The sequence below is a fragment of the Fundulus heteroclitus genome, chromosome 12 (genome assembly GCF_011125445.2).
Source record: "Fundulus heteroclitus isolate FHET01 chromosome 12, MU-UCD_Fhet_4.1, whole genome shotgun sequence".
NCBI classification, from domain to species: Eukaryota; Metazoa; Chordata; class Actinopteri; order Cyprinodontiformes; family Fundulidae; genus Fundulus; species Fundulus heteroclitus.
In genome coordinates this window covers 1,649,704-1,663,318 of record NC_046372.1, presented here as the reverse complement: position 1 = coordinate 1,663,318, position 13,615 = coordinate 1,649,704, and the positions used below count along the sequence as shown (strand labels likewise).

Genomic DNA, 13,615 nt, shown 5'->3' with positions numbered 1-13,615 from the left:
TACTAATGATAATTTGATGCTGATGTGCTAAAAAGATGTAACATTTCCTTATTTGTGAAACTGACACGAAAGGATAATAAAATAATAAAATTACTACTGTGTTTATTACTTTAATTTGATAATTTCCAAAAACCAAAAAAAGCATTTGCCAAAAGGGGGGCGCCAGACTGTGGCACTGTTATTTTGAGGGTCGCCAGGTGACGGCCTTTGGAGCTGTGTGGGGGATAGAGGGTACAGCTCCATTTCCCCGGCCTTCATCTGCTTGCTCGCTGTCCACCGCTCAGAACACCCATTGCAATGATCTCAACCTGCTTGCCTTACTTCTTCCTCCACACAAACCATCATCTCCGTTCCCCACCTTAATCGTCAACCCTACCTCAACGCCTCCTTCTCCTTTTTTTTCGTAACATTGCTCTTGCCCTCACAAAACTGCTCTGTCCCGCTTAACCTTTGCTCTCTCCTTTCAGATACCACTAAACCATTAAGTCCTGAAGCCTTCTCTCTTTCCATCATTTCTTAAAAGAGTAAATAAACCTCTGAACTTTTACCGTGCCCCTGTAAATGATTCTGCGTATAGGTCAGGAGATTGCCTAAGAACGTGACACCAAAAAGGGCATGAAGTTGACTCAACTAGTTGGAGGAAGGTTAAATAATTTGCATGCTCAATGCTGCGTGTTAGAATTAAAGCAGATCTCTGTTATTTGACCGGAGAAAAGACAAATCCTTTCACATTTCTGCATAACCTTGTCTCAGGATATGCATATATTATTAATAAGGAACACAAAAAGTCAGACGTTTGTGCAAAAGAAAAAAGGAAACATCATAAAAGAATAGTTAACCTCGTACCCAAATACTCAAAATAATCATCATTGAACTTCTATATTTTGGGCTGCATGTAGACTTATAATAAAAAAGTGTAAACTCTACAACAAAGGCTGGTTATTCTTTCTGTATATGGGTCAGCAGTCCTTCCGACGCAAAAGTAGCTCAGCCTCAGCATCATGCAGGAATTTGCTGCGAGGAGTTTAACAGCCCCCACTGCCCCAGAGCTGAGGTCATGTGCTGCACCTTACAACTGTGAGACATTTTATAAAGACGGCACTCCGACTGAGGTGCTCGACACGCGGCCAGTGTTTTCTAGATCTTCATTTCACAGCATCTTCCAGGATGAGTTTAACTCAGGGGTATGATAATTCAAAGAAGAAGGTGAGTTTAAAAGTTGACCCTCAGTTTAAGGTTTCTTGTGTTTTCTTCTGAATATTTGATTTCCTTTTTAGTCCTTGAAAATGATGCATTTTGGCTGCCCTGCTGCAATAAACTGAGGAATTTGGTCGAACAATATATTTTTTTTTATGGGTTTGGACGTTTTGGAAGTTGCATCCATCATAACTGAACCTACTGTACATTTTCTGGAAGGGCTTGGATGAGGATCACCAGGGGATCCATGTGTATTTATTGCAGCTAAGAAAATTGGTTTAAGCTGTCAAGATTCTCCCTAGTCATGTCTGTTATTTTTAGCTTTATTATGTACAGTTTTTTTTGATCAACAAACTGCATGGAATAGATGCTTTGCTCTACAATCCTCCAAGAAATCATGATTGGTAAAAAACATAAATTAGTTTGCTCCAAAAATGTGTTTTGAAAAAAATTACCGATTTCAACATCTAATAATTTTGGGAATGGTTTAAGCAAAATAAAAAAGATAAACTAATTAGCTAAGCAATGTGCAGGTCAGGGATGACTACAGTCAAATAATGTTATGAAAAGTGAGAAAAGGCAGAGACAACAGTTGATCTTCTTCCGTTTGAAACATAGGGGGAGTCATCGCAGCATCTTTACAGCTCGCATGGACTCACACCAGGAGCATTTTTCTTTAGAGCTTGATGCCTAAAAAAACAACAATGATATTGTTCTAATCACTAATTCATGTGGACATAACTGTGAACAGAGTCTCTCCTTAGTTTTTCAATCAGTTTGCATTTAATTTTGTCATTTTTCTCCTTCAGTATATATAAATATGTTCATTGAAACTGACTGGAGATAGTGGAGCTGTTTTATGATTGGACACTTTGAACTCAAGCTCTGCAACTTATCTGTTATCTAAACATATATCACAAGTTCATCTGATTGTTCATTACCTTGTTATTCTAATAGCATAAGTTTGAATGAAATAGTAACATGCACATTTCTTTTTAGCCCTGTTTAAAAATGCTCGAGAAAATAGTCATAAGATTAAATTATCAGAGCACGCCTGTTCTGATCATGAGGAACTGAGGTGATCTAAATGTTGCTTGGTGGGAATATCTCTCTCATTGTCACTTCGTTTGGGGCTCTTTGGGTGCAGCACATGGTGCAGCTGAGCTCTTCTTGTATGTTAAGGATCTGCTTTTCTGGCAGTTTTTCTTCAAAGTAGTTTGTTGATGATATCTGACTACAAATATTAATGGGGGGGGGGGGGGGTCATCTATGAACTGCTGGACAGGATATGATTCATTGTAATGTTAATGAAGAGCGCACAGTCTAAAGAACACAACTTATGTCTTGAATGCAAGCGCAAAGAATATATTTGCCTCACTTGTCCACACATGGAGGCTATAAAACTTTTATAAAACTTCTAAAAAATGTCCTACATCAATAAATTGGCCAAACCTTTACACGTTTATCAAACTCCCCGGTGACAGAAAACAATGAGGTGAAGTGCAGCCTCTTTTTCATTCAAATGCAATATTGTCACATATTAGACCTTTTTGGAAGGAGTCTGTATAAGAACACCAACTCTATAGCTTGTCAAACGCTCTCCTGCATATTTCTGTTATTAACATAAAAGTGTAACAGCAAAATATGTTTGCTGATAAATTTCATTTACACGGGGAATCCAAACTGCAACTATCAATGTTTATTCAAGATGTCTGCAGGACACATTAAAGCTGGAACATTGGATGAACAATTGAATCTTTATGACTGTGATACAGCTGCTTTCTGTTGCTATTATGGACAGAGCATGGGGTGTACTGAGGGGTCAGAGGGAGCGCCGAACCATGCTCTCACCCAGGGCAGCAAAATGGCTAAAGCCCGCTCTCCACTGTAATACGCTAAAACTTAATCATTTTTAATTTGCCAATAAATACAAAATGAGTGCCAAAAAAATATATAAAATGCATTGACTGTAGGATAGAATATATGATCTTGACAACACAGCACTTCAGGTAAAGTGCTACTTAAAAACATTGTTTTAATTTTTACACCATTTTTTTTTCCAAAAGTAATCCAACAGAGTTGAGATTAGGAGACTACATACTGTGCTTTAATTATTCCCAGATAATGAAGAAGCATTAAGTTATTTTTTACCCTTTAAGCCCAGAGGGGTTCACATACCTGATAGAAATCAAAGACAGCTCCACAGTTATAAAGTGTAAATGCAACCTTTTAGCATGTGTGTGAAGATTAGGCATTAAAGAATATTTTTCAAGTGAAACCATTATTGCAAATGTCACTTTATATTTATTTATAGGGGATTAAAGGTGCATAGCCACGGTATTTGACTTTTTTTATTGATTTGCCAGTAGCTCACTGACTCTGGTTGCATACTACCACTACTACTACTACTACTACTACTACTACTACTACTACTACTACTAATAATAATAATAATAATAATAATAATAATAATAATAATAATATTAATATAAACATTATTCTAAGAGGGAAAAGACTAGAATAGCGCTGGGAATAAAGTATGAACGTTGGTGTTCACTGAACCGGACGCTAAACCTGCCGATTGCTCAGATGTGACCGCAGAGTAGATTGATGTGATTAAATGTTTTGATATGAGGCTCTTAAAGTTGCTGTAGATTGGTGTATTTATTAATAACACTTGGTCATTATTTGCAAGTGATTAAAGAATTAATTAAGCATTACTACCGATAGATTTATAGCTGTTCATCACGCCCAGTGCTGGATTCTATAATGTGGCTATATACCTTTAAACAAAGAAAAAATCAAATTTTCTTAACCTTACCTAAATATTTAAAAAATAAATAAATAAACAATGCAAAACTCCATGAAGACCCTTTTGAAAAAAAGGAGAAGCATCAGACTTTCTATATCCACACCTTGACCATAACGGCAGCAAATATGGACTGAATCAGCTGAAGCATATTTGTTTCACAAAAGTTTTAGTATAGGCAGTGCAACAGGCAGACCTGTGATTTTGGCACAATTTAGCCAAATGTGCCAGAACTGTGCCGAATGTGTTTTTCGCTTCATGAAAGAGAACCTGGTCAAATAAAAGTGCTGATTTCAAGTGTAGGACGCCCTTTTCCTTATGAAAAATCCTTTGGTAATAAGATGTACTCTGTCTTTCATCAACATGTACTATTGTCCACAACATAAATCAATAAAATGAAGAGAAAACTCATAAAGCATGGAGTTAAGTGCGTATGTGAAGCAAAGCATTTTTCTGAGAGAATCAGCAATCTTTGATAGACAGTTAAATGGCATGTTGTGTGCTGAAAGTGCCGTAAAACCAAAAATATTTGTGATAATTAGGGGCTTGTTTTAGAAACATTAAAGCCTCCTCCTTGGAGCTATTTAGGGGTGAAAATAGGACTGTTTCTGACTTACAAGCGTGATAAAATGGTTGTGCCGTTGCTCACACCGGTACCGGTATTGACAGGCTTAAGCTGTAAAAGGCTATGAGTTCCAGGTTTGAGCAGCACAATATTAAAAAAAAAAAAACATTCAATGGCAATAATATTGGTACATTTTGCCAAGAAGAAATCAATTGTGATAAATCCACTTTTTCCTCACTTCTCTCTTCCTCAGCTGACATTACAATGCTTCAAACTCTCTGTGCCCTCCAGCCTCTCGGCCGCCATCATCTGTCTCAGCTGTTGTAAGACTCCGTCCTACAGGCCTGATAGATAGCTGGTTTGCAAAATGTGAATTCATGAGCACACAGATGATGCATTCCAAGCAATCCTTTCTGACACAGTTATTGTGCACACCGATATTGATATGATGGTATAAATTATTTATATTATGCAACCCTACGACTGATCTATTTTCAACCGCTTGGAGCATGAATTCAATTTGTTGACCAGTACCGTGTGATTTTAAGTCATCCCATGGCCCCCAGGCAAGCAGGGGATCTTAAGCTGATGCAAAGTGTGACTGTTCCTTTAGCCGGCTCTGAAATCATCTATTAGACTGACTTTGAGATTAAAAGATTGACTGATTCTTTTGTTAGATGATAAGATTTATTGGTTTAAGAATCTCGGCACAGCTTGACCACGCTGCAGACTTGCTCTCCTTTAACATTTCTCTCACTGCGCTGCGCCTCTTGGTGACATGGTTACAGTACCGTGAAATTCTGATTAACAGAGAGCAGCCACATTATGCAGGACATTCTCCACACTTTGTACTCATTTTCTCACAACAGATCAGTTGTGTCGTCCTCAGCATAAACCCGTCCGCCCGTCATACGTCGGCTTACTTTTGAGAGCAGGCTCTTGAAGAAAGGATATTCTGTGTGCGTACGGACAATAGCTTTGAGGATCTTTGATGTGGAGATAAAAAAAAAAAATGCCAAAACAATACGTGGATGAGTATGAGCCTCTGCTCATAAGGGGCATTAAAGACAAAAGGCGTTTACAGGTATGCAAACCGTGAACTTTTGTTGCTTTTTGAAGAGAACAAGGATGAGTGGATGGGGCATGAGATTGATGTTGTTGATTTTCTGAAAATGCGTCGCTGAGGTCCTTTGCTTGAATTTTTTCCAGCTTCCAAACAAATCGCTGCTACTGGCCATGTTTGCTGCTTGTGTTGGAGGAACGTTTCAGTATGGATACAATGTGTCTGTCATCAACGCGCCCACAATGGTAAGAGCAACGCAGTCGGGACACCAGCGGACACTTTCTGATAGTATTTTCAATCTTTCGTCAGAAAGAGAAGTGAAGTTTTTACTCTCTAGCTTCTCATAATTGGTGACCTACTTGTGAGCACATGCTTTCTTCAGCCACCAAGAACAAGACGATCCTTTCTAACAGGAACATCATTGCTTTTCAAGCAGCAGCATTTAACATTGCTAATTAGACATAAAGTGTTCAGACTAAAACAATGCTGCTTTTTATACTCACGCTGAACGTGTGAAAAAAAGTACTTTAAAAGGGTGTTGAGGGTTTTTTTATGTCACTAATATATTGCTGCGCTTAAATGTATTAAATGCTGAGCTCTTTTTCCTTAACTTTCCGTCCCAAGTATGTACAGAACTTCATCAACCTCACGTGGATGCAGCGCTACCAAACCAACATCTCACAGGATGGGCTCACGCTGCTCTGGTCCACCATTGTGTCCATGTTCACTTTAGGAGGACTCATAGGCGCATCGATCGGCGGGACTTTGTCTGTGAAGCTGGGGAGGTATATGGCGCCATCATGACACTCGTCTCATCTTTTGTAGCATTGAAGACTTTTCCTGTGGTTTCCTTCAGGAGAGGGACGCTGCTCGCCAATAACACCTTTTCGCTGATGGCTGCTCTGCTGATGGGTCTGAGCTCCACTGCAGGCTCGTTCGAGCTGCTCATCATTGGACGTCTCCTCAGTGGAATTAATGCAGGTAAAAACTGTAAAAAAAGTATACCCACCCCTTTAAGCTTCTCCACCTTTGGTCCTGGTCCAACCACAAACTAAACTGTAATGCGTTGGGATACGATGTTTTGTTGATTGGTGACACCCGATATATAGATGTGCATAGGTGTGAAGTGGAAATAAAATGGCCTTTAATGCTTTTTGTTTCGTTTTGTTTTGTTTTGCATATGAAAATATGAATATGTGGGGCCTGTTTCTACTCTGTCCTCTGAGTGAACACTTCTTAGAACCATTAAGCATCTTGGATTACCTAACCAAACAGCTTTGCACATCTACAGAGTCAGTTTTTCCTTCTTTTTTGAAAACAACTCCAGCTCAGATAAATCAGCAGATCCCCTGCCACAGCTGCAGAGCAGCACCTCCATACTGCCACCTTGGGTGTCAGTATCATGGTTCAGGTTTTCTTTCACAGTTCTCCTACATGGCTTGTGCAAAACTACTGAGGGAGATTTCTTTGGCTTTCTTGCAACAATGGCTTTCTTTTTGCCACTCTTCCATAAATACTAGATTTGTGGAGTGCACAACCAGCAGTTGTCCTGTCCACACACTCTTCCACCAGAGCTGTGGATCACTGCAGCTCCTCCAGAGTTACCATGGGCCTCTTGGCTCCTTTTATCTCTCTCTGTCTCTCTTTTGCAAATTTCAGCAACTGTAACAACTTTAATGAATCGCCGTTTTTCCCTTATTTTGACTTATTGAAGGACCAAACCACTCAACAATTTTTAATTATTATTTTTTGTTTTGTTTAAAAGCGTCTTCGAAAACTGCCTGCATATGAGATAAGAGATGCATAAGAGCTGAAACTTCTACAGTCTTTCTCTGGTTAAAATCGGTGGAGCCAGACTTTAAAACAAGCCCTAACCTAATCATGAATCTTGGATTGTCGTTTGCAGGCATCGCCCTGTGTGTTCAACCTCTTTACTTGGGGGAAATAGCGCCGACTGCATTACGTGGGGCCATGGGAATGGGAACTTCAGTCTTCATCACTGGTGGAATCTTAACAGGACAAGTTATGGGCTTGAAGTAAAGCTTGAACACAAACAGGCCATGTGATTTTCACTTTCAAGAAACGTACAGGTTGTTGTGTTACCATAAACGCGAGCTGATTTTTTTTCATGTGTGTTTAACGGTGCAGAGAAATCCTGGGCAAAGAAGAGTACTGGCCCATCCTGCTCTCCACCACCTGTATCCCTGCCGCCCTGCAACTCCTGATCCTGCCCTGGTTCCCAGAGAGCCCACGCTACCTGCTGATCGATAAAGGAGATGAGGAGGCATGTAAAAAAGGTACAATAACTCTAAAAATGTCTCTCAGTTTCTTTCCTAAATCACGACATTTCATTTCATTTTTGTTGGATTAGTTAAAAAGCCTGAAAAGTCTATTTAACCTTTGGGACCCAAAGCATAGAAGAAGAAAAAAAGGATCATACAAAGCCTTCCTGTCTTCCACATGTGAAGTTCAAAGAACCCAGAGAAGTTCAGTGTAAATGTGACCTTCTTGCTTCTTATCTGCAATCCAAGCAGCAGAAACCAGAGTTTCTTTAATGCGGCCGGTTCCTGCATGTGACCTCGCTTGGATCACAGCGCGACTGTGTGAAAGGAAAGCGGTTTACTGTAGAAAACTTTCCGATTGGACTTTAAAAGTCACTCCCCTGCCGCCTGATCAGATGAGAAGAATGGTGTCCACAGAGGATTTCACTCACTCTGTCATGTGCTTCCCTGTGTCCAGCCTTGAGGCAGCTGCATGGTTTAGTTGACTGCGATGGAGCTTTGGAGGATATTGAGAAAGAGAGGAGTAACTTGGTGGGTGTCCATGCCAAGAAACCCTGGGAGCTCTTCTCTGATCGCAGTTTACGCTGGCAGCTCCTCACCATCATCCTGCTCAACGCTGCTCAGCAGCTGAATGGCATTAATGCTGTATGTATGACTGACCCCACAGTGACCCCCTGATGATTTCCGGTTTTAAAAAAAATCAATTTAAAAAGTCAAAATTATGTCCTTCTGTTTTTAGATTTACTTTTATGCTGATTACGTGTTCCGACAGTCTGGTATTCCTATGGATAAAATACCATATGCAACTGTCGGCACTGGTGCCTGTGAATGCATCACAGCTTTAACATGTGTAAGTATCCACTTCTACTCGTATTTGTAATCAAGTTGTCTGTTTTTTTTGTATTTATGCAAGGATGAAATTGTGCACAGACTATTTCCTCTGACTTCTGGGGGGAATTGTTTGGGATTTTATTTAGGGCTATTAGAGTAAAGAGACCCGATGAGTACAAACACACAAGCATCTCATCACATAAAATTGCAATAAAATGCATAAAAGGTTTATGGTTTTAACATGACAAAGTTCCAGCATGTGAATGCTTTTGCTGAGAATCGTAAAACACAAAAGGTAAGAACTATGGCAACATCAGAAAAGCTAACGAAACATCATGAATGCCAAACGATTCTGGATTTTTTGAAAAGAAAGGCCTGATTGTTTCAGCTAGACAAACCATACTCTGCACGTACAGCAAAAGCATCAAAATACAATGTTAAGTATTTTCTTTTTAAAAGCTTCCTTAATTTATATTCATGTTCAAAGTCAGTCGCATAACTTCTCCAGATCAAGGACAGAAGTGAATGATTCTCCTTTGTATACGTTTCAGTATTAAGAATTTATTTTAAAAAACTTGATTCAAAACTTTAAATGTGTAAAAATTACAAGAGGTTTAAAAATAATGACATTTATCATCATACATACAAATAAACGCACAACTGATTAAAACAAAAAAACGAAGAAATCAACATAAACAGAGAAAATTAAAACGTTGTTTCCACCCACAGTGCTTACTGATAACCAGGAACTAAACAAACAATAAAGGCAGTAATAATTGACACTGATTGAATTTTACATTACCAAACACCTTACAGCTTCTTAGAAACCAAAGGAAGCAGATTTAATTGCTTAACCCTTAATTCTAATACCTAAATTCAATCTGAGAGGGAAAAGTGAAAAGAGAGATGAACTCAAAGCCAGGACCACCTTTGTAATCACTTTGCCAGCACTACACAGCTACCAAAGAATAAATCATAGAGTGCCTTACTAGAGATCCAACTCATTGTTTTTCCAACTCTAAGGAACCAACCAGGGTCTTTTTGCGTGTACAGTTCCAGCTTCCAGAACTCAGCTTGAATGACAATACAGTCTCAGTGCGATTAGCTGTCCAGCTGGCTTGGTTGTTGCTTTTAGGATTTGAGACGGCGGCACTGGTCCGTCTGGAAGAGGTCATCCAGTAGGCGTTGGTCTTGGTAAATGTTTCCTTTGGGCATCAGAGAGACTCAAAGCTCTACATTAATAACTATATCATGATGGAATTTTATATATATAATCCTAATCCTATAATCTAAAGCATTTAATAATCAATAAAACATGCCTTTCACTGTTTGAAAAATGATATACTGTATATATTTCCATTTATAGTCCCACAGAGTGGAAAGTTGCCTCTGCATTTAACCAATCCCTTAGGAAGCAGTGGGCTGCCAACACTGAGTGGCGCACAGAAAGCTATCTGGGTCTTGCTCAAGGAGTCAGAGAGACTGACTGAGTTTCAAACCGCTGACATTTGGGCCCTTACCAAATTTTCTATTTTAACAAAATAAGATAATCAACCTTAATAAATGTCTTTCACGGTCTCATCCAAGAAAAGCTTTTACGTTGCGCTGCCGAGCATTCAGATAAACAAACAGTTGAAACAGTCTATTTAGGATGCAGATGTCACTATTTCTGAAATGGGGAACCAAAATACAGGCAGGTGAGCAGGAGGCAGATTAGATCCAATAATACATATATTTAATGTTGAAATCATACTGGAACAGACTGCAAATAAGAAATAAAATCCAAACACTGGTAGGAAAACCAGTATCAAGACAAAAAAAACTCAGAGACATGGTGGGGGCAACAGTAGGATCTTACAACTCATGAATGAAGCAGGGATGAATACAAACACGGGCGGGTAATTACTCGGGCAAATTACAGGTGAGATTGATCAACCGAACAGAAACAGCTGAGAGAGAAACCTGAGGTCTGAGTCAGCTGAGAGAAAAAAAAAATAGCTGGCTGAATAGAAATGAACACACAGAAACCAGAAAATTGTACAAACACAAAACAGCACATAATAACCCAACATGAGAATGAGCCAAAATATTATCCAGTTCGCAAAGCGCTTAGAATACAATAAATATCAACTCATATTGAGGTTATAACACTGCACTGGTGTTCTAAACAATGTATTTCTACACAGATTCCTTTAAAATAGTACTATATGTTAAATGAGACGTCAGGATTGTGTGGAACAAATCCACCAACGTTTGCTCGTTAAACCTCCCCACATGTGTTTTTTTTTTTTTTCCTGGTCTTGTGACTCGCAGGGTCTGCTCATTGAAAGTCTGGGAAGGAAGGTCCTCATCATGGGGGGATACGTACTGATGAGTATCTGCTGTGTTTTCTTCACGCTGACGCTCACTTTCCAGGTAATTCACCTCGTGATCAGACGTCTGAGCCTCGCGTTTGCTCCAGAGTTAACGTTTGCTCTCCCTTAAGGGTTACAGCCCGGTTTTCCCGTACTTGAGCATGGTGTGCGTTTTTGCTTTCATCCTGAGTTTTGGCCTGGGGCCGGGTAAGCGAATAAAGCAGAAACCGGTTTTTCGCCTCGTTACAGTTCACAGCTGCATCAGTGGTTTCCTTTCGTGGTTTCTGTCTGTTCGAAGGTGGCGTGACGAACATCCTAACCACGGAGCTGTTCATGCAAACCGCCCGGCCCGCTGCCTTCACGATCGCCGGATCAGTGAACTGGCTCAGCTTCTTCTTCATCAGCCTGGTCTTCCCCTTCATTGTGGTCAGTGGTCAACGCCAGCAGGAATACATCTTCAGTGTAAAAAAAACAAGTTTCACCATCGTCTGACGAATCTTATTTTTTGTTTACGTTCACAGATTGGGCTACAGCAGTACTGTTTCCTGGTATTCCTGGCCGTCTGCTCCTTAGTGGCCACCTACATATTCTTTTGCATCCCCGAAACAAAGAACAAAACCTTCGTGGAAATCCAGAATGAGTTCCAGTCGTCCAAGAATAAGCTCTCCAGATCAGATGGAGCAGGGACTATACTCTTATCAACATCTATATAAAACGTTCCGGAGACAGACTTTCTCTGTAACTCACAACATTTACACATGGGTGAATAACAAGGATTCACTCCCACTCATGACATTATCAAAAACTGTGGAATATATATGCAAAGTTAGGATGACCTTGACTCATCTCCCTCTGTTTTATAAATGATGGCTTGTACTACCTCTATAAAGGGTGCTCTGTTTGAAATGTCAAATAAAGTTCGGCTAATGACAAATCTTCTTTAATTGGCGTGAAAAGGTTCAAAGTAAAGTCTGAACGCTGCTGCGGCTGCCTGGACTTTTCTAATCCCTCGGAACCGCATGTGGTCCGGAGAGCAAATACTTTGTGGACGTGTTGGCATTACAGGGATGAAAAGTGCACCAGCAGGAAGAATTACAGCTATCTGGGATCTTTGAGAAGGTCAAGATGAATAAAAGTGTGCTTTATGTGCAGCAAGGCTCACAAAGAGCAACACACCAACAGAGTCTTTGTTGTTTTGACCGTTTACCAATTTTTTTTTTTATTGTTTAAATTGTAATTTTGTTTTCAGTCATTATGGGTTAGTGAGAGTTCACACCCACATTTGAGGAAAAATCCAGAAATAAGAGCTCTTCAGTATGAACTGTGCTCTTAACAAACAGTTTCTCCTTGTCTTGCTTCCAAAAAGGGTTTAGTGTAATCTACTAAAGCGGCCTTGAGCAATAATTATTTAGCCATTTTTTCCCCCGTCTGGATTTTTGACTCATTTACTGTCGATAATTGTTGCTGATGGATAAATCATTCAAACATTAACAGAAATGCACCAGACACAGAGAGGAGCAAGCATAGAAAAATATGTACGTGCACAATATTAATCTTTTTATCAAAAAACTTCTCATGACTCATGAAAAGTCATGAAAACTGAGAAAAAAAATGGAAGACAGCAGATAAAGACAAACAAGTATGTAACCAGCAAAAGAAAGTTAGTCATCTGACACAAAACCTGCAACTACAGCTGGTAGATCAACAGACTCAGCAAACAGCGCCGCTGTTTTTAAGCACATGGAGGCTCATCCTCCTAGACGCATTCCTAGACAGATCAATGACACACCGTCACCATCCTGGGTCGTCAGAGGTTGTTGCTTGGTGTGAGTGGAGTACTTGGTCACCTGAATCATGATGAGACTGCTGACGTAATCTCTTTGAAAAGAGTTACAGGACCGAGCTGTACTCACTGGGGAGTTTGAAGCTCAATCCATCCCCTCTTCTCTTTTGACAAAGATGGCTTCTTTCAGGAATCTTTATTGTCATTGTGTAACCATAATTACATTATTTGATGGGACTGACACCAGCTCAGACAACACGGCGATGCAACAAGACATAAAGCTTCCAGCATTAAAAAAAAGAAAATAGCTGTTTGCACTGGCCAACAGCACTCCCTGAGTGGCTGAAGCATTTAAATAGTCCTTAGAAGCTAAAGCAGTTTCCGAGTAACAAAGACATCCTTTTTTTTAAACCATCTGTTTTCTCTGTCCTAAATCCAGGTTTACACCATGCATTTTGATGTTGAAGTATGTATGTGAAAATGAGGGAAATTTCTAGAAATAACATAAAAAGTTGCTATTAACTTCAAGTACCAACATATGTTTTGACATATTATAATATTCAGGGTTATGGAATTTATCAGATTTTTCCAGGCACTCAGTACCTACCCCCCAGCACTTGTTTGTGTGACATTAGACACTGCCTCCTACTGGCCAACCAGTATTCACATCATCCATCCATCCATCAATTTTCTGACCCGCTTAATCCCTCAGTATTCACATCATACCAAAG

At 39.7% G+C, this 13,615-nt stretch overlaps 1 protein-coding gene across 2 annotated transcripts; it reads left to right on the top strand.

Annotated features, from left to right (window-relative positions):
• Nucleotides 1–1,079: 1,079 nt before the first annotated feature.
• Nucleotides 1,080–12,434, top strand: LOC105926997 (solute carrier family 2, facilitated glucose transporter member 11). Of its 2 annotated transcripts, none has more exons than XM_036143660.1 (12): nt 1,080–1,206; nt 5,781–5,879; nt 6,259–6,419; nt 6,491–6,615; nt 7,541–7,670; nt 7,783–7,931; nt 8,374–8,561; nt 8,656–8,766; nt 11,061–11,162; nt 11,233–11,308; nt 11,400–11,527; nt 11,623–12,434. In XM_036143660.1, the coding sequence occupies exons 1-12, from the start codon at nt 1,168–1,170 to the stop codon at nt 11,812–11,814; spliced, it is 1,500 nt and encodes a 499-aa protein (XP_035999553.1). In that variant the 5' UTR covers nt 1,080–1,167; the 3' UTR covers nt 11,815–12,434. The 2 variants fall into 2 exon arrangements, with proteins under 2 accessions (XP_035999553.1, XP_021172712.2); XM_021317037.2 differs by lacking the exon at nt 1,080–1,206 and adding an exon at nt 4,957–5,655.
• The last annotated feature ends 1,181 nt before the right edge of the window (nt 12,435–13,615 follow it).